This window comes from Gobius niger, assembly GCF_951799975.1.
Source record: "Gobius niger genome assembly, chromosome: 17".
In the NCBI taxonomy this organism is placed as follows: Eukaryota; Metazoa; Chordata; class Actinopteri; order Gobiiformes; family Gobiidae; genus Gobius; species Gobius niger.
The window spans coordinates 8,622,055-8,643,031 of NC_136868.1; the positions used below are offsets into that span (position 1 = coordinate 8,622,055).

General features: G+C 40.2%; 1 protein-coding gene across 1 annotated transcript in view; it reads left to right on the top strand.

Moving 5' to 3' along the window:
• Positions 1–442: 442 nt before the first annotated feature.
• farp2 (FERM, RhoGEF and pleckstrin domain protein 2) overlaps positions 443–20,977 on the top strand; it is a gene marked incomplete at its 3' end in the record, with an annotated part of 42,398 nt that continues 21,863 nt past the window's right edge. Inside the window, exons 1-6 of the mRNA XM_079574871.1 lie at positions 443–691; positions 15,568–15,672; positions 17,399–17,441; positions 17,531–17,609; positions 18,684–18,781; positions 19,169–19,283. Coding sequence (XP_079430997.1) covers positions 491–691; positions 15,568–15,672; positions 17,399–17,441; positions 17,531–17,609; positions 18,684–18,781; positions 19,169–19,283 — 641 coding nt within the window. The 5' untranslated portion in view covers positions 443–490. The remainder of the gene's footprint in view (positions 692–15,567; positions 15,673–17,398; positions 17,442–17,530; positions 17,610–18,683; positions 18,782–19,168; positions 19,284–20,977) is intronic.

The following is a 20,977-nucleotide window of genomic DNA, read 5'->3' on the forward strand; positions in this document are numbered from 1 at the left end:
AAAAGTAGGTCGTTTTTCTCGTCGTAAGCCTTGTTTTTCTTGTGCGTAGCTCTCCTTATATCACATCAATTTGACTTTCAGTTGTTTGTTTATTGTGTTGTGTTCAAAAATTAAACTTTGCAGGATAAATGTAGCCCAGTGACCGAGTTAGCCCCCCCAATGCAAGGTGATAAAAGTTCTCACGTCGCTCTGTCTTGCGTAATTTTTTATATTGTACATCAAACAGTCTTGCTACACAATGTTTCTTACTGGAAGTGACTAGATGCAAACTTTCTATGCTATGAATTAAGCCAAGTCTAGGCTCAAACAACTTCCAGCCTGTTGGGAAACCTGGGGGAAAAACTCCTAAACCAATCATTATAGTTTAGCAAGATTAGACAAAGCATTATGACAGCTCTGCTCTCACCACATCAATGACACCCAGGTCGGTTTCCCTTTGCAGGAGTATAAGGAGGAGGTGAACGGGCTCCCGGAGGAGAGAGAAGAAGTCATGGGGGAAATAGAAGGATCATACCGGGTCCTGCCCACTCCTGGCACCAGACTCGGGGCCCAGTTCAACGCTGGTATCAGTACACTGGAGCCCGGGCAGAGCATCAGTGCCAACATGGTCAGCGGGAACCGAAACCATGGAAGAGGCCTGCAGATCCGTGTGCAAGGGCTGGATGATACTCAGGAGTTTTTCGACATTGATGTGAGTCACTTTTTATACTTTCTTTAACCAACACTTTGCTCCCTTAGACCAGTGCTTCTCCAGAATGGTGTGAGTGGAATTCTTTCAATGTTTAATTTCCGTAGAGATTTGATCGGAGTTGGTTGATTCCTTTATTTGTCTTCATGGTTCTTTCCTCGATTAGCCTTCTTGGTCAGCTCTTTGTAGCAACAGGCATCGGTGGGTGATATGGACAAAAATGTGCAACTCAAGTTTTTAGGGGGACTTGATAACGAGAATCCAGATTGTACATGTACAGACAATTGACTATATTGTAAACCATAAAAGGTCAGACCCATCTCTATCCTTTTTTGATTCATTGCATTCACTTACTATTATTCTATTTCACCTGCACCCTTGACCACATACTTGATATTGTACTTTTGTAGATGTTCAAGAGTAACAATTTCAATTTCAAAGAGAGATTAAAACCCACCACCGAGGGCTGTCACGATCTATCGACATCAATAAACAACAGATAAACAATATATTTTTATCTTTATCATCTGTACATTTATTAGCGTTCCCCGCCATTTTTTCTTTGTAAACTTATATTTCATGATTATTGCGGCTTGTGAGGTATTTTTGCAACATTTTGATGAACTTTTAGAACAAAGGTTTACTATCATTATTATGTCTGAGAGTTGACAGTATCCAGTATCGTTAGAGTCAATAATATCGTTTATCGCGATGCTTTCCTGCCATCGAACTTCAAATTTGTTATCGTGACAGGCCTATACACCACCTCTTGTTCCACATTCTTGCCGTTTTAGTCCTGGTTGTCCTTCTACAGGTTAAGCTGTGTTTAGTTTCAGATGTTCCCTGACTTGTAATTATTGATATGTTATATTTCGTCCAGTTTCGGGCCCATTTTACTACTTTCTCAATTTGGGAAGCTCCAATGATGGGTCCGAATGGTCCTATTTGAAAGCTTTTGAGCGTTCCCCGTCTGGTCCTGGTTGTTTACACTCTGCTGGATGCGTTGCGTGTGCCGCGGTGACAGCTGCTGCCACATGGCTTTGATGCTAAAATCCCTTCCTCATTAAAGCGTCTTATTCGGACAACTCGGTGTAACACATCAAGGCACTTTTTTTTGTGTCATGGCTGTTGCGTTTTTTTGCTGGATGTCGCAGCTCTCGGAACATTTGGTTTGTCGAGTAAATAAGATGATTTGATAACAAGGACGCCCTGTTTTGTGGAGTTTTTATTGTGTGTTTCAAAGCATCCTCCTGCATTTGGGACTTTTCAATATCAAAGACAACTATTACATTGGAGCAGCCGACAGGCACGTCTAGATTAGCACAAAATGTTAAAAGGCTCCAAAAGTCACACACCCCCCCGTTACAAAGAAATGTGCCCTTTGCCTTTCCCGTTGTGATTACATTACAGTTCAGTTAATCCCTGTTAAAGATTGGCAGAGGCAGGGATTGAGCAAACTTTGAGATTCGGAGCAGCAGTGTTTCCCATGTTGACTCGGCAAGCGTCTGCAGGAGTCGTTCACGAGGCAAATAGGAAGCAATAAGGAAACCGCTTTATCATAGAGAGAGCTTCCTGCCCCTTCAGCCAGGGCCGCTCATCAAAGCTTTCAATCTAATTTTACAAACAAGGAACTACAGCAACATGTATTTCACTAAGTCTGTAGCTTGATTAATTCCCGCTAATTACGCCGAGTATCTTTTATCCCAAATCCAAAAAACAATGAGGGCAGACTTTTTATAATCTTATCATGCCATATGTTCCTGTCTGAGCCCCCTGGAATAAACCAGAAAGCGTTAATTCAAAGTATTGAAGGAGGAAGTTGAGGACAGCTTGGACCTGCCAATGCTCGGGTGCAGCAGATGTATTAAACACTTGGGCACCGAGGGTTCAAAGCAAATGTGGACGCGGTGTTGATAGGGGAGGCTAAACGGAAATATACAGCTGCATAGAGGACATGGCTGTGATGTCGTCAAGCAGAAAACACGAACAAGATGGCCACTGTCTGCATAGCTCAGTATTCCTTTTCATTCAGTAATGTAGTCATCTGCCAGGAGTATTAGCAAGTAGTGAGGCGTAATATTGGGACGCCCTATGAAATTCTATCCCAATTATTCAGTTCACTGTTCTGCTGTTTGAATCAAGATGTCTCCAGCTGTTGCCATTGTTTTTGTTTATTGTTAATATTTATATCTACCCTCCTTACCGTGTCTGAAATGTCTCGTAAATTTCTTCTAAAGTATGAAAAAAAAGACAACCTCTCGTCTCGGCTTATTATTCCACCCACTGATAGTGAATACAAAAATAGATTTAAAATTGCAACACTGAATGGTTGAAATGGTTGTGGCCTTCAAACAACTGCCTTCAGTGGCTGTGGGTTTTTCCGCTGCCCAAATATATGGATACATTTGTCTCGATCAGCCGTCACTCGGGCCGTGCTTTGGCTCAGTTCTGTAACTGTTTGAGCTAGAAGGGAATGGGATGCACGTTTTGCTCAATGTCTTTAATCGATTAATTGGTCACCTTAATGAACAGTAGTCGATTAACTGTTACCTGTTGGCTGTATCTCATTGTGCAGTATATTTGAATAAACAAGAGCTCTTTTCCCTAGTAATAATAATGAACCATAATCAGAAAAAGTACTATGATTATTATTATTATAGACTTACTTTAAAAAACAAACAAAAAACAATTGCTTAACCTCTTCACCCCCACCAGAACCGAGCTCATCTTCTTGTGTCAAAATATTAGGGCTGCAACTAACGATTACTTTGGTCATCGATTAATCTACCGACTATTTTTATGATTAATCATTAATTGCCTGGCTTTGAATAGTGTATGAAAATTGTATTTTTGGTATCACATAAAGCTAAAGTGGCACCGCTTGGGGGCATGTAGATGGAGTAAACTTAAAGTGAGTGTTTTTGGAGGCTCTTAGTGCTAGTCCTGCTTTCTGATTGGTTGAGACACAGACAGATATTTTGTATCAGTCAATGTACAAAACACAAGAGCGACAAAAAAATTATGAAAAAGTGACAAAAGCTCTTGGCTTTACAATGACCTTTTTAGATTTGGGTTGATTTGAACTGGAGAAAACGCATTAAGGCAGGGGTAAAGAGGTTAAGTGAATGGCCAATGATGACACCCCTAGTTTTAGTGATGTAAAAGCTCCTCTGTGTGTCTTTTACACTGTGTTTCCGTTTTCTAACCAAACATTTTAATTACATAAACGCTGGGGCTTAGGACTAAACCAGAGGCCAAGATCTAAACCAGGACTAGACAGATACAATCTAGATTCCGGATGACTGGAAAAATCACTAAACAGGATTCACCAGGACTAAACCAGTGAGCTAAACCAGGGCTAAACATTGTATTTTATTTCCCCCGTTCTTTTGATTTTGCAACCTATTTCATTTTTCTCAAATAGTGACTAATATTTATATCCTTGTAACATTTTTCACCTTTGGACGCACAACAGACAAATCATATCGCGTCTCTTTGAAGTGCAGGTAGCCCGCATGGTCACCGTCAGCAAGACAGTATGTGCTCCTCTGGCTCTTGTCCACAAGCCCTGCCCACTCGGAGCACAGGAGAAAGCCTGGCCTTGTGGTTTTGGGACAGGGGAGGCAGGGCAACCGGGCCAGAGAAACACAAGCTCCCTTTATATCCGCAGTGCAACTTGCAAGGAAGAAAAAAAGATCTCGAAAGAAGGAGCAGGGGTCGGACCAAAACCAGGACTGAAACTTGAACGAATCAAAAACCAATAACTAGAGTATGCTAAAGGATGATATCAGGGCTTAAACCAAAGTGTGTTGAAGATATTGAGATTTTGTCCTGAACGTACTGTTTGTGTCTTATAATATTTCGTTATATTCTCATCAAAAACATACCTGGAGTTGGTGTGTCTTTCAGTTTGAGTAATCCTGCACATTCCCTATTCAGAGCCCAGCACGCGTGATTCCACACTGTGATGTCATTAGGAAGTATTCCAAAATGTCTCCTCTTGAACCACCATAAACTTTAAAGCCATATTGTTTTAATAGATACAGGCAGCATCGCATCAAGGGGAGGGAGAAAATAGAATCTTTTGGGAAACACAATTTTTCACTCTTTTTATCCATTTTCTGGTGGAATATAAACTTATTTATCACATACAAATAAAGTCAAGTGTAAATCGGGCCCATATGGATATTTTCTCACTGCAGATTATTCAGCAGACGTGAAATAGAGTTCGGGAATGTGACGTCATATCGCTAAGCATTATGGGATTAGCAGCAATTGTAAACTAATGGAGATTTTAGAAGTTAAAATACTGGAGTTATTGTTCACATTAAAACACTTGGACGCCACAGTGAGTTAGATGTATTTACCAGCAGTAACTCAGCAGCTAACGGAGCTGTTCCACGGCTATTTTCTCCACTTTATAAACTGTTTTTAGCTAATGTTAGTCAATGGAAATGTATGCTAACAGCTGCAAAGATGGCCGATCTCCATGGTAACTGTAGACTTTCCCGAACTCTATAACGGCAGTCGTAGCTTGCGCTAGCTAGCCGTTAGCATTAGCACGATGCTATCATGAAGCATCCTGTTAGCATTCTCCGTTCTTTATGTATTTATGCGCTGTTGAACCACTTTGCTCCTCCCCATGTCTTTGTATCTTTATTTGGTAGAAAACTATATTCATAATTCAGAATTTGTTAAAGTAGTTTTTGAATAATTAGAAAAATTAAGATTTTTCTCCATTGTTTTCCCCCTTAACTGTTTTCAAACATGACCATATATGGGTGATTCCAGAGCTGCCGTGTATCCATCCCTGTCAACCTTTCCAGGTCAAAACACGGACCAAACCAGTATTGGACCAGAAACAAACTGGCCAATTAAACCGGGACAACTGAGCCAGGACTTAACTGGACATTAGTCATCACATAAGGTCTACAAACCTTAACTTTATCCAGGTTCTCTCCACTGAACTCGAACTGTGTGAAAGTGCAGCATGGGACTTGGCTGTGCTTTGCTTAGCGTTGGGCAAACAAGGACATAAATAGCGCGGTTGACAGCGAGTAGGTTGTGGTGAAGGGGGGGGGGGTTGAGAGCGGGGCGAGCTTCTGGTGGTAAAAGAGCAGTTCTGAGGGAGCAGTCACGGACGGGGCAAAGTTTGCGGGCCAGTGGGGGAGGGGTGAAGCCCAAAGCTCGGAGTGTGGCTGTGGCCTGGAGGAATGTAAAAAGATGAGCCCATTTAAACCGGTGGAATTGTAGGGATTGAGTTTCATATAAGTTTTCATTTGAGTACTACTTTTTCCCCTTTTGTGGCGGCCAATAGAATCATTTTCTCCCTCAGTCTGAAAATAAGATGAGCGTTGAGGTTTTGTATGTCACAAATAATGTTTTTTGCTTCATAAAGATCATAAATGTTAAAACTATGCTGCACTAATAAAAGGAAAAGACTGTTTCATAGGGCTGAGTACCATTAAACGATACCAGTATGATATCAGGAAAGTAAAGTTGAAGTTCTACTGGTATCGAAATAATAAAAGTATAGATTTTTTCCTATACCTTTAGATGCCAAGTGTTGATGCCTGTTGGGTCCAGCTACAGCACTAAAGGAAGTTCAGTTCAAATAAATAAAATAGTCTTTTATGGATCAGTGGTTCCCAACCTTCTTTGTCTCGCCTTGAGTTATTCATTTATACTATACAACTACCTCGAGGATCTTGCCAAAATTATTAGAAAATGACCAACTAAACTAAGATTATTCAGCATTTAATAGGGTGTTGTGTTCAAAATTAAGCTAAAATATCTCAAAATCAAAACTTCAACTGTAAAGCAGAATAGAACAAACATTCCTTTGAAATAAATTGTAAAATCTTGCTGTTTCCACTTTCTTTTTTAATCTGAAACAATTCCAAGTCCCCCTTGCCAAGTGATCAAGTACAGGTCAGGTGCCCAGCGCTACTGTTTCAATTGTAAGCCATGGCAATAAGTGACATATTTATTCAAATAATTGCACTAGCTAAAAATCAAAATGATGTTCACAAGTGCTCCATAGTTTCAGCAGACATTTGCAAGGGAGCTCTGACACAGTAGTACAGGTGCAGCTAATACTGAAATAAAGTAAACTTGCAATTTCCAAAATATTCAAGTTCTTAGTTCGACAGAGACAAACACAACCATCACAAGCAGCAATACATTTTTATTTAAGTGAAAAGATACAGAATCACAGAAAAGAAGCATAATTCTGTAAAAATGTACTGTACTGTGATATCAAGCCGGTGATAAATTTCTTGATAAAAAGACTAACCGATCACAAAAACTGAACATTTGCCTGACGGTTTGTGAATCTTGCAGTACAATGTGAAGCACACAAAGAAATGTAACATGCAGTCACACTTGAAAGGCAGATATTAATACATTTCAGTGGCATCTTATTTGCAGAAGCGAGTGGAGCAGCCATAATATTTACTGTTAAGAAGGTTAAAGTAGTCAATCATATACAAACAAAAGTTAAAAGTATTTTAGAACTGAGTAACTGAGCATTGAAGATTCTGATATTCCCTAAGAATACACACATGTAACGCAGTACCCTTCTCTGCGTATTTGTATTGTAGTAGTTGCATCATTGTATCGCGTTACTGTTTTGTCTGTTCTGTCATAAGCACTGGCTAATTCAGGTCTGGCTTGGCTGTAGAGGCTAAAATTAAACGTACTCTTGCGTTTTTATTAGTCACTGGAGCGAGCGTTATCTCACAGTACACAAAATTAGCCTAATGACTTTGCTTAAAAGGATCACAGCTTACACCCGTAGACAGTCGAGGAATGCTGGATGTGGGAACGGTGGCGTCAAGAGCACAAGATGTGAATATCGTGTAGGTAAAAGCAATACAACCAACTCAACACGATTATATTGAAGGTTTTGCTAAAAAATTTACCCAACTTTCTTTAGTTTGACAATTTTTGATTCACTTCCTTTTTTTTAATTTACAGTAAATCATATATACATTATGTACATTATATATTGGATACTGATGTCAATGAACTGCTGTGGCGCTTTAATTTGTTTTTTTTTTTTTTTGTTTTTTTTTTAACCAGGAAACCATTAAGATTAAAAACCTTTTTTTTTCTAAGGTCCTGGCCAAGATGTTTTACATTACATACAATTACAAACACATTATGAATCTGTCACTTCCTGTCAGTGGCTTTAAAATTCAAATAAAATATAACTTTTCTTTCCAACTTTTCTTCTTTAAAATTGCTGCTTCACTGAATTAAAATGATGATTATTTCTTAAAACGGGTGTGATCCATCTAAATAAGTTTCAAAAGCATTAAAACCTGTCATATGCACTATAAACAGACCCACAGATGCTTTAAACATCTTAGTCTGCACACGTGTCATTGTCATTTTGATTATCAATTGTTTTTCTTCATGAACACCTTGTCATTCAGTTAATTGATGGTCAAAAACACACTCAACTGGAGATTTTGCCTAATTGTGTTTGCTCAAAAGCTGAGTCCAATTTACTTTTGCTCATCTAACTATACACAATTTTAATATGAATCGAAATTGATAACAACAAATCTTCAGGGTCGGAAATGCATTCACACACTTTAACATGTGAGACATACCAAGAAGAAGAGGTGCAACAATGATCATTTCCTCCTAGTTTCCTCTGATGCTAACGCTTCTGTTTCCTTACAGCACAAAACATTCACACAAATTGTGTATTTGCTGAATTTTATGCACCTCCATTCGTCAAAAAAGTTGTCAGTTTGCTCCAAGCCCTTAAATGCATTTGTTTATTTCTCTCACGCTCTGTCAGCTCCTGGCAGGGGGCTGTGGAGCATGTGTGAGCAACTTAACCTAAGCTTTCTTCATGAAGTCATAGTTGTACTAACGATTGCAGTGCTTTGTAGTCATCATTATCCTGCTTTGGTGGGATGAAGTGATTACATTTGGTATTTGGTGATGTGGTTTTAAATGGTTAGACTAGAAGCTTTGAGAAATTGTACTGAAATAATGGATCCTGCTGTCAGCTGTTATGGCACAAGACCAGCCACCATATAGTTTCAATCAGCCTTTTAGTATGTAGGTTACACAGGTGATCCTAACAGAAGGCGTAGTGCCTCAGCTGACCCCGATTACTGCTTTTGTGTCGCCGCCAACAAACCCTCGCCAAGTGTCCTCGAGTGTTCCCTTTAAACCAGGTGAGAAAAGACGTGTTGAAGTTAGACTCTCTTCAAAGAAACCCACAGCATTCACGAGCCCGTCTCACTGCCTCGTGAAAGTGGTTTTAATATGCATTTGAGCAGGAAATCTCCCTGTGGCAAAAGCGAGACAATGAGCTCCCCACTGGGCCGCATGCAAGCTCCAACACACCCCTGCAGCCGGGCGGCCCTGCCTCTCCTGGAGTCTCGAGTGTTTAGTAAACTGGGGCCTAACCTGTCAAGCAAGATAGACATAATCCCTGGATCTTTACCGGGGCTACCTGATCATGTAGTTCCCAAGTTTTATCGTTCAGTATCGTGCAAAAGCCTTGGATGTTTTTAAGGAGATTAGGAAAAAGTGTGAATTGTGCCCTTTGATGTCGTCTCATAACCCAAAAATCTCCTCGTTCAGTTGTTAAAGCTTCTTCCATTAATCCACAATGCAGTATTAGTCAAAGATATCCTCTTCCCCATTGTTCTTTTGAGAAGGGTAATGTGATACATGGGATGAAATCTTCTAGAACACTTCCGACTTAAACCATGATCCAGAGATGTGTTTTCCTTCTGTTTTACATTGAAGTTCCCTGATAATCTTTAGAAGATGGTCAGCTATAACTCTTAAAGGGACTATACGGAGTTTGAAAATGTTAAAACTAAATATTTTCATCTCCCTACATGTTCCAGCAATGTCCTAATATGTAGAATGAACTCAGACCTGTTCACCACAACTGCCTCTAAAATCCTGCACTCAAAAAGGTGTTAATTCAGGTCCGAAGTGCCGTCATGCACAAGCTTAATATAGATGCTGCAGTTATGCATAAGACCTGAGGTGGCAGTAGTGAGCATAAAATGCCTAACTTGCATCTAGCCCCTTTAAATGTTGTTACAATACATTCAAAACTTGCCCTCTGGATAGTGAAAAATAGATTTATAAATGACGGCGTGGAATGGTTGAAATGGTTATGGCTGTGAAACAACTGGGTTTGTCAGCTGCCCAAATATCTGGACACATTTGTCTCAATCAGTCGCGTCGGCTTCAGTGTGTGCTCCGAGTCAATATTGTCAGATCGGTGTGAAAGGTCCTCCTCCTATTGTTTGTTTCTTTATTTCTCTCTCACCATTTATGGCTTTGAATGATGTGCCAGCTTTTTGGTAACTACATAATTAATACCTGTGCAAATCTCCAGGCACCAAGACTGACTCCCATACAGTGTAGTAGAAATATGAAAAAAGAACTAATTGTATCTTAAAATCATGATAAATTCAGTCCAGTTTTTGTCCTTCCTGTGCAAACGCAAAGCCACTGGTGTCCCACAACCCTGTGAACCCAGCTCTAGCGTCACGCCCCTATCGCCGCAGTAACACTTGTGGCAGAGAAACATCTGTTTGCCATAATCCCTGCTGTCTTTCTGGCCTGATTGGCTGACCCACTGACCCGCCTCGACGCTGGTGCCACTGACGAATCCACACACCACAGTCTCGGTGTGAGCCGGATCTCAATGCCACTCCTGCCAAACTTTCAATTGAAAAGATAATAGGTGTGTTATCGTTTTTGCAAGCGCCTGCGGGCAAGCGGTGCATGTCTGTTAGATTTGTGTCCAAGATGACGCAGACTTGCTCTGACGCAATCTGTGAGCCGGTCCCGGGAGCGAAAATATTTTTCCTAGGATAGTTGGTAAACGGTGGACATTCATCATCCAATCAGAGATGTATTAAGATTAGGCACCAGCCCACTATCCTTAAGGGTAGTGGCTAAGGCAGAGTCAGGGTTAAAGTGACTGGTCGATATATGTTTGACGTTTCACCCATGACTTGTGACTGGTTGATCTACCAACTATCCTAGGGAAAAAATATTTGTGTGCCGAGACTCTCATGAGAGCGAAGGCGAGTACAGTCCCGGAACCAGGTGGGCGCAGATGCCTTTCACCAACTGAGCTCATCTACAGGGACTACTTCATGCCATTGGTATGATGGGAAATGATGCCCTGTGAACCGGTGCGCTGACAGTTGTCTGACTGATGAGGAATGAACTCTGTCTTCATGAGAAATGTGTCGCCCTGATGCACAGCTCTCATCATCACCACAGTTTACTTTAGAGCAGTGTAAATGCTTCATTTTTGACAGAAAGTGCTGTGGATGTCCAACATAGTTCACATACAGGTGCTCGTCATATAATTAGAATATCATGAAAAGTGCATTTACTTCTGTTATTCAACTTAAACTGTGAAACTAATATATGATATAGACTCATTACATGCAAAGTGAGATATGTAGCCTTTATTTATTATGGCTCACAGCTTGTGAAGAACCCCAATTAAAAATCTCAGAGAATTTGGAGTATTTGAAAATTGGACTGTAAGCCATAATCGTCAAAATTATAACAAACAAAGGCTATACATATCTCACTTTGCATGTAATGAGTCTATATCATATATAGACGGTGGTGCTCTTGGCAGAGTGGGTCGTCTCATGATCGAAAGGTCGTGGGTTTGAATCCCAGCTCCCGCAAATGCACACTGTCGTTGTGTCCTTGGGCAAGACACTTCACCCTACTTGCCTCCAGTGTCAGCATACATTGGTGTATGAATGAATGAGTGTGAATGAGTGACTGGTTCCTTACTGTAAAGCGCTTTGGGCCTGATAAAGGTAGAAAAGTGCTATATAAGTCCATTTACCATTTTTACCATGTATTAGATTCACATTTTAAGTTGAATTACAGAAATAAATGCACTTTTTCATGATATTCTAATTATATGACTATCACCTGTAAATAACTCCTTTTTGAGTGATATGAATGAGTTTGAGTGATATGAATTACGGCTATTACCCACCATTCTTTTCATTTGCACAAGTTCACAATTTTCACCAATCGTCTTTTTGAACTTGGCTGTTTCTAAAACTGCTAGAAATCATTTCCGCGTTGATGCTTGAGGAGCCTTCATTGAATGTACACCTTTCACCGCAATAAATGTCTGCCTTTTAAAAATCGAAAGCACAAAATGATGAACCACAGTCACACTGGTTCCTTTGTGGGTTTGACAAAAGCGCGGGTGATTTCCAGACGCCTCGCTGTGTGACTGAGGCTCTCTGTTGAAACGTCGTCGTCAGATCTTTGCAGATAAAGCAGCTTGACACAAAGCGGTCGACCGGAGGACACTTGAGACTAGAGTGGTGTGAATGGACTTTTGCATTTCTCAAGTGGGATAATGAGTAACCGGTGGGAGGAGCCTCTTAAAGAGTAAACACATGCCAGAACAGTGCAGCAAGAGGCAAACATTCAACTGTAATCCACACTTGACAGGAGAATTTCTCAGTCAGCTTCATAAACAGCTCCTCAAAGACAAGAAAACATGTATTAGTGAATAGTATGCTTTTAATTACAGTTAAAGGCCCCATATCACATTTTTTTCATTGCAAAGTAAACAGTAAATGCTTTATAATTACATGCAGAGTAAAGTTGTGGTAGAGCGATCTGCATTTTATGTGATATTTTGTGATAACGTTGCCAGCTTTTTTTCTTTTTCATTTTTAAATAATAAAGCAAGTGTAATACACTACTGCTGTGTCTTCATTATGTTTGGGGCTGGTGGTTGGAGTGTGGACTGGGAAGGAAAAAATAAAATGGGCAGTGGCTCTTTTTAATAGCATGTTTGGCTTCGGCTCAAAGACAACGCGGACAAAGTATTTTAACACATGTTTTCTTTCCTCGGTAACTGGATTCAAAGACAGTATGGAAAAATGAACTCTTTACTACGCACTGTTATGGATGTTGTTTCAGCAGAGGGAGAGGAACTGGGTACTTTACTGAAATAGTTAATTTGAGTGTAATTTTTTAAGAATATATTGCATTTATTGCAAAACTTTTGACTGCTCTTGAAGAATTTGAAACAATGTACTCATTCATTCTGGCAGTGGTAGTGATGCTTGTAAAGTACTAGGTTGTATGGTAGTTGTGGCAGTATAAGCAGTAGTAGACTAGAAAAAAGTCTTTTCCCTGCACTCTCCACTTTTCATGCAATTTCTTTTTCTTTTATGTGACTGTAGAACATTCTGTTCTGTTAAATTGTGCTCTGCAAATAAACTTTCCCTTGCTTAGTAATGGCGGCAATGGTCTAAATGAGAATTGTACAGAATTAGTTCAGTAAATTGTAGAAACATGTGACACAAAGTGCTTTACAGATTAAAATCACCCCAACCCCCAAATGACAACATACCTGCTGCCCCATGAAACTGAGTTTGATCGATATATATCGGGTCGATATTTGTGTATTTTACAATATCGGCTGATAAAGGCCGATGTCTGCTGTTTTTTGCTTTGGAAAGAGCAAAGTCAGAGCTTTAAGATCAGGCCTCAGGGGAGCTGAGAAACATTGCGATGAAAATACGGCCACAGGTTTGTGCACCTCGGATCGTATTTTATATATTTTTATGTTGCAGACTTTTGCTTATAATTTCAGAATTATAAGAGATACAGACTTTGTCGTTTTTTTAGTTTTGGAATATGCTGATTTTTGTCTTTCAAACAAGCTCCATCTAAAGAACCTTCTAAATATCCATCCATCCATCCATTTTCTTCCACTCGTCCGTTTCCAGGTGGTGGGGGCAGCCCTTATGGCTCCTCCTGCAGGTGGTGGGTCCACAGAAGGACAGCCTCATGGTTCTTACCAGGCTGGTCTCTCATAAGGGGCTTCTGGACCCGTCACCTAGGACCTGTTTGCCATGGGAGACCCTACCAGGGTGCACGAAGCCCCCGACAACAGAGCTCCCAGGATCATTCGGGTGCTCAAACCCCTCCACCATGTTAAGGTGGCGGTTCCAGGAGGGGACCTACTAAATATATCAGCCTCAATAAAGCGCCCCCTGCTACAGTTCAACATTTTACAGTTTAGTAGCATCATGCACATGCTAGAAATTTGTTAGAAAAGTTAGAAGTGAGTTTGGATCACAACTAACGGATTAAAACGCTCCCTCTTTCATCGTTCGTAAACAAAGTCAGATATAGGGCCTTTAAGACATCTAGACTCCCACATTTGTGTCTCTGATAGATTACTTTTTCTCCAACAGTATCAAATCCTTTTTAAAAATTCTTTCTCCAGTGCAAAACAGCGGCTTTTAAAAATACTATTTCACATTACGACCAGATGTCCCGGGCTATAATTTTCTCTCAAAGTCTCAGGCCCGGCTTCCAAACCTCAAGCGCAGTCAGTTCTTGGTACATAGTAATTAGCTGTCCGTTTACTGCAGCAAACCCCCGTCGGCCTACGGGACAGTCCGAAGGTGCAGACCTTATTGTGTGCGAATTCGGCCGCGCTCTGTTCTTCGGCATAGGACACATTTTAGGAGCTCATGGAGACGTCCCATACGTGGAAACTATTTTGATTGACACAGGGAACATGTGCGCCAGTAAAACGTGCAATGCAGAGGGATGGTTTACAGATGGGGCGCTGAGAAAGTGTTCACAAATGCAAGACCAAAGACGTGCAGTGTGTAACTTTTGTTTGTTAGCTTGTTGCACAGGAATCTGCCACTCTGAGCCAAGCACCACATAGTGCACATAAATCTTATACTGTAGTTGGCTTGATAGGTCAGAGCTAGGGACGCACCGATCCGATATGAGAGCGATACTGGAAAAGAATATGATGTAATAATATGTGTTTCGGCTACAAATATCAGATACTGAACCCATACTAGTTTTGGCTCTCACCACTTTAAAAAAACAACTTTAGTTAAATCTAAGTGAATATGGCCATGCTGTATGTCTTTTTTAGCTATAATCCTGGAGAATTCAATCGCTGAGTTAGTTTTAACTTCTGCAAATATATATTTATTCGCCGCAAAAAGTGCTGTGGCTAGAAACAACATGCTAAAGCTAGCGGGAGCATGCTAAAGCTAGCGGGAGCATGCTACTACTAACGGCAACTAATCAAGACTGGGTCAGAAACTATGACAGATATACCTAAAGTAGCCTAATAAAACATTTTATCGTCACTGCTGGAGTGGCCAAGTGTTGGCCAGATCACTTTATGTGAGTTGTTTATATCAATGTCACCTAAATATCCTGTCATGTAGTCCATTAGTTTATTAATAAAGTTCAGGAATGTGATGTCATATCGCTAAGCATTATGGGATTAGCAGCAATTGTAAACTAATGGAGTTTATTTTTTATTTTTTGTGTTAGATGTATTTACCAGCAGTAACTCAGCAGCTAACGGAGTTGTTCCACGTCTATTTTTTCCACTTTTTATACTGTTTTTCGCTAATGTTAGTCAATGGAAATTCATAAAATGGAGAAAAGAGGAAAATTCACTTTTTCACTCAGGGCCACTTTTAAGAAAGTCTCTTGGTATCAGTTAATATCGGATATCTGCAGATATTCAACCCTCCCGGTATCTGTATTTGAAGCAAAAAGCTGGATCAGTACGTCTCTAGTCAGAGGCGCAAGTAACTGAAGAGAATAACTCAAAACCCTCCTATGTTTTCTTGAAATGGGTATTTTTTTTATCTCAAAGGGGAGGAGTTGCAAATTAAGTACTTTTCCTTGAATTGTATACAAAATGCATCTAATACTGTCAGAAATAATGTAAGCGTATTTTATCAAACCGTGTGAAATCTGTCTCGTCTTTGTCAGCTGTTCTTCTAATTGATCAAACCAGGCATCTTTTTTTTTTTTCCCTCTTCCAGCCGAGGTCTCTGGGGCAGACGCTGCTGACGGAGGTTTTCCAAAGAGGAAACATTATGGAGAGCGATTACTTCGGCCTGGAGTTTCAGAACACACAGATGAACTGGGTGAGAACTAGCGCTTCCTGTTTGCAAACGTCTACGCCGAGGGGCAAGGCGGGGCAAACAAAGGTGAAAGGTCAAGGGTCACAGCTTGAGGTCAGCAAGATTTAAGCCACATGTGATAAATTCAACACCAGTATCCGCCATAAGCCATTGTTGATAATTGCTTTGTGTTGGACAGGTTCAAAAGTGAATGAAAGGCGACTTATTAGTGTGATAGTTACATTTTTAAAACTTTCAGTTGAAGTTTTATCATCTCCTTCATCAGTGGCTTCCAAACTTTTCACACCAAGCACCGCCTCATAAAATATTTGACCTTTACTAAAGCATAAATTTAATTCCCTGTAGTTAAAATGATTAAAGTCTAAAAGGCCAGAAGCTTCATCACCAGTGGGACGTGCACCGCAGTCAGAGATGATTCATATCCTCTCAATAAAGTGAAAAAAGTTTGAGAACCACTGTCTTGTATGATTGATGTTTAACCAGATTTCCATCACTTTACATTCAGTGAACATATTTTGGTTACAGTATACATGGAACAAGGCGATATCAAAATATCAAACTTTAAACATTCAGTGGTCAATAATTGTCATTGATTGGTTCATTGATTAAGGCTAATGTCCACATTTCAAATGTCCAGATACTCTTCACAGAAAGCCCTCAGTTTATCTTGTTTTCTCCAACATTGTAGGAATGTCCTCATGTCGCTGCAATAGTCTGATAGAAATTGACTATTGATAACTGAAAAAAGACCAACGTTAAAGCTGTACCACCTGATTCGATAGTTGTGAAAGTTGTAAGTAGTTGAGTGAAATCTCTCAGCTGTTGCCTAAATGTGTTTCTAGCTCTGACAGATCCTCTTGAGTTCATTTGAAGCTCATCTTTTAACGGCAAAATTGAATTTAGACGAGGGCTGGGTACCGTCAAATGATACTAGTGTGGTATCGAAAAATTAATATCTTAAGAGAAGTTTTGATGCCTGTTGGGTCCAGGGACAGCATTAAAGGAAGTCACTCAGTTGTTTCAGCTCAAATAAATAATCCAAATTTCAATTAAATTGTATTTTAGGAAATAAATTGACATTCTTGTTCTATTCTGTGGTTCTAGATAACAAGTATTTTAGTATAGATATCAATAAAAGTCGTTCAGGTATCCTATTGAAAACCTAGTATAATTATAGTACTGGTATAATGGTACCCAGCCCTAATTGAGACACACAACAGCCGCACATGGTCATGTTTTTCTGTTGCAAATATTACGTTTACAATGTGGATCTATGGTGCCAAATAATGTTTACTCTACTACAAGAAATATATTCGAATACCACAGCTTCAATATAGATACAAGAAATGAATACATAGGACAATGCAGAGAATTTTACAACTCGCACGACCCAACCATAGCATATCCAGTTGAAATTCCTCACAAATTCTTCGCAGTACTAGAGAAGTGTATTCCTGTCCTTTGAACTCCCCCGTCTGCTGCTGTATCTGTGAACATTGATGACGATAACGTCAGATGATCCACATTTGTCAGAGCCGCGATGTGGATCTTTCACATTCCTCTTTAAATCAGGCCCAGATGGAAACAACTGAGGCTTTTACACACGGCCAAACACATGCCCTGAGCTGGGCCGCAGTATACCGTACACACCACACATTTAGCTCAGTGATGTAGCTCTGATTTCTGTGGCACTTCTGGGAAATAAACCCTTTTTTATTTCCCTTATTAGGTTTGGCTAGAGCCGACCAAGCTCATTGTGAGACAAGTGAGAAGTAAGTAGTCCAAAATGTCTTCTATTACAGCGTATTTTTTCAACATAGCTTTAATGTTATTGACATAAACTGATTTGTTTGTTCTTCAGGGCCTGCAAATACGCTCTTCAGACTGTCGGTCAAATTCTTTCCTCCGGACCCTGGCCAGCTTCAAGAAGAGTACACAAGGTTAGCAACTTCACTACAGGTTTCGTCTTTCTGTTGCATTAACTGGACCGGGCACACTTCACTTCACAGCGCAGTGATGTCATGTTCAGAAAATGGAAATGTTTTCAAACCTAAAAGTATCCACTAAATTTAATTACATTGTCATTATTGCATAGGACTGGGCAGCGGTGGCCAAAGAACTTGATTTCATTATTTGAGTAAAAGTGCTCATACTGCTCATACTGCTGGTGAAATATTGGCAATAAAAGTAGAAGAGGATTCAAAGTTGAAAATACAAATCAGTTTAAAGTGTCAGGAAAAACAATTTTGCACCTTCAAAAGCACAAACATTGCTACCGAATTCCCCAGTTTACGGCAACACGACGGGGGCAAACTTTCTTCCTTTGGGGTGAATCAGTGGCGTTTGATGGTACATCCCCACAGCGCCACCTACTGATCGTAGAGAGAGCATCATTAGGCTTTCAAAAACAACTAAGCACATGGACAAAGTTACTTCTTACTTTGTGGTGGAGTAGAAAGTATTATGTATCTTTCAAATGTAGTGGAATAAAAGTTCTCAATAAAAATTCAACTCAAGTAAAGTACAAATCCTCAAAAACTTTATTTAAATACAGAACTTAAAAAAATGTACTACTACTCTATGTCTGGGAATGATACACACAGGTCATTTACTTCGTGGTGGTATGACTAATCATAAAAATGAACCTTGACACTCAAGACTGACATTACCAGGAAACATGGTCACAATCATGTGGAAAAAATGAGTGCAAAATTCTGCATTCTTGACATTGCTAAATGACTATCAACTATTTGTTAATACAGCAAGCAGAATGAGTCGCTAAGAATGTTGGAAATGGAAGGCATACTGTAGTTTTTCATTTATGACTTCATGTTTTGAATGTATTTGTAATTATGTTATTAATTGATCGTAGGTCGAACATTGTCGCTGTGTAATCTCGTACCAGAACATTAACCAGCTTTGTCTCAAATAGAATAGTTTTTCAACACACACATTTCATTAGCAATGTGCTCATTGGTTAGCATGAGTTAACTTTTTTTCTATTGTTTTTGTAGATACTTGTTCTCTCTGCAGATGAAGAGAGACCTGATCGATGGAAGACTGATCTGCAGTGAAAATACTGGAGCCCTCCTGGTGTCTCACTTAGTCCAATGTATGTTTGAAATGAGCATAACATTAAATTCACACACTCTTTGTATCTGATATTAAACCTTTAAACGTATTACCTACTTTAGGTGAAAATAAGCCACGGCTGCATTATATTATTGTGATATTTTATTCACAATTACAACACCAGTTAGTCCACTAAAGTTATTTTGAAATTAAAATGTGTCATTATCCCAACAGAGCAATATTAGGTTTTGTTTTAAGCTGCGTGCGCTAGTGACTTTTTATGATATGAATGTTGCATCGTGTAATAATGTAATGACAATAATATATAGTGTAATGTAAGCAAAATATTGGACGGCCGTAAACCATCCCTTATTCTGGTACCAAATACCCCTTACCTTGTGTCATAAATTGTTTTCTATTCTTACAGCTGAGGTTGGAGATTATGACGATGCTGCCGACAGGGAGTTTCTGAAGATGAACAGTTTGTTGCCTTATCAAGACAAAGTGGAGGACCGGATCATGGAGCTGCATCGGAGGCACCAGTAAGACTTCAAATAATGCACTTGTTTCCTTTAAAAGTTTACGAAATGAACCCTTTAGAGCTTTTAATTATGTTATAATGTCACCATAAACATACTTGACATGGAACAGCAATGTATAAGGGAGACGCAGAGCTTAAGTTAATTTTGTTCACAGCGAGGATGAATAGATTTTGCAAAGTCTATATGAAGTGTCCGCTGTTTTCAAGTCTAGAAAGGCCAGTTTGAGATGGTTTGTGAAAAGGAAGGGCACTTTACATAGAAGAATGCTGAGGTTAGAGCTGCCAGGAGGCCCCAACGACGTCCAAAGAGGAGATGTATGTTTGTTGGAAAGCGGACATGAAGGAACGGTGGAAAAGGCGGACCATAAGGTAACAAGGCATTGATATAGACACGTTTGTCAGTAAGTTTGAAAGCATCTGGGTGAGAGAGGTCCAGCGGGTAGAGCATTTGTTCACGGATCAAAGGTCAGCATTTTGAATCCATGCTCTGACTGCACAGTCCCAAAATCAACGCTTTTATCCTGGATCCCAAATCCATCCCAAACTTTCCTGAAAATTCTCCTCGTCTTGGATCAGTAGTAACTGTCTGATTAAAGATGCAACACACACCGAAGGCCCCCACCCCACACCCCAGTCTGCAAACTTGTCCTTAAAGGAATAGGCCACCTTTTTTCCATACTGAGATATGTTCTTACCTGAGCTTAGATGAGTTGATACGTACCTGTCTGGTCTTTGTGCGTCCCCATGGAAGAGCGTGGTAGCTTCCATCTTCACCCCTGTTTGGAGCTATAAGAATATGTTGGGAGAGGCCAAATGCTAAAAACATCTTTGGTCTTTGTGCGTGACTAAGGGCACGCACAAAGACCACACAGGTACGCATCAACTCGTCAAAGCTCGGGTAAGAACATACCTTTACAGTATGTAAAAACGGTGGCCTGTTCCTTTAAGGCTACAGTCATTTCTCCTTGAAAATGCAGACATTTTGGTTATGACTGACTCAGGGATCGCTGTAAACTTTCAGGACAGTAAAGAGGCAAGAAAGAAATGCACTAGAACTTTTCTTACTGAAGTGCTTTACTCACTCATCCCCGCACTGAACTAAAATGTTTGGGGATCAGCGGAAAAACACTTTAAACACTTCTACTTGTGTTTAAAAGAGCAGTGACACACGCACCAACAATGTTAGTGCTCATCGCAAGGACTGACGAGTGTGCACAGCTTGGTTGGCATTGCACCTGGAACCCTGTCACGATTTTAAGACATCTGGTCACCCTACCTTGCCTGCCATTGAATGTTGTCTGAGTGAGTGTTGCAGATTATCAGCCACACTTCCGTCGGCCTACCCCAAGCTTACCACTACGGCATGTGGAGAGTTAATGATAATGACAATTGTGTTGCGTTCTTTAGAAGCTTGTCAAGATTGCAAAGCGCACTACAAATGCAGGGAATTATTAAAACAGTTCTTTACTATGTGTTACCCATCAGAGGCCTCCTTGTTATAAAGCCCAACACTAAAGCCAATGGGAAGTCCTTTCAGCCCGGTCTATTAGGTGGCTCTAAAGACGTGCTAATCTCTTTCCTCGGTAGCCAGTCATTGGAAGCACTAACAGCCAGTTCCCCCAGGCCTAATCCTTCACACTGGCCGCTCTATTAGCCTTGAGGCCAGTGGGGCAGGGCCTAAGCAGATTTCGGTGC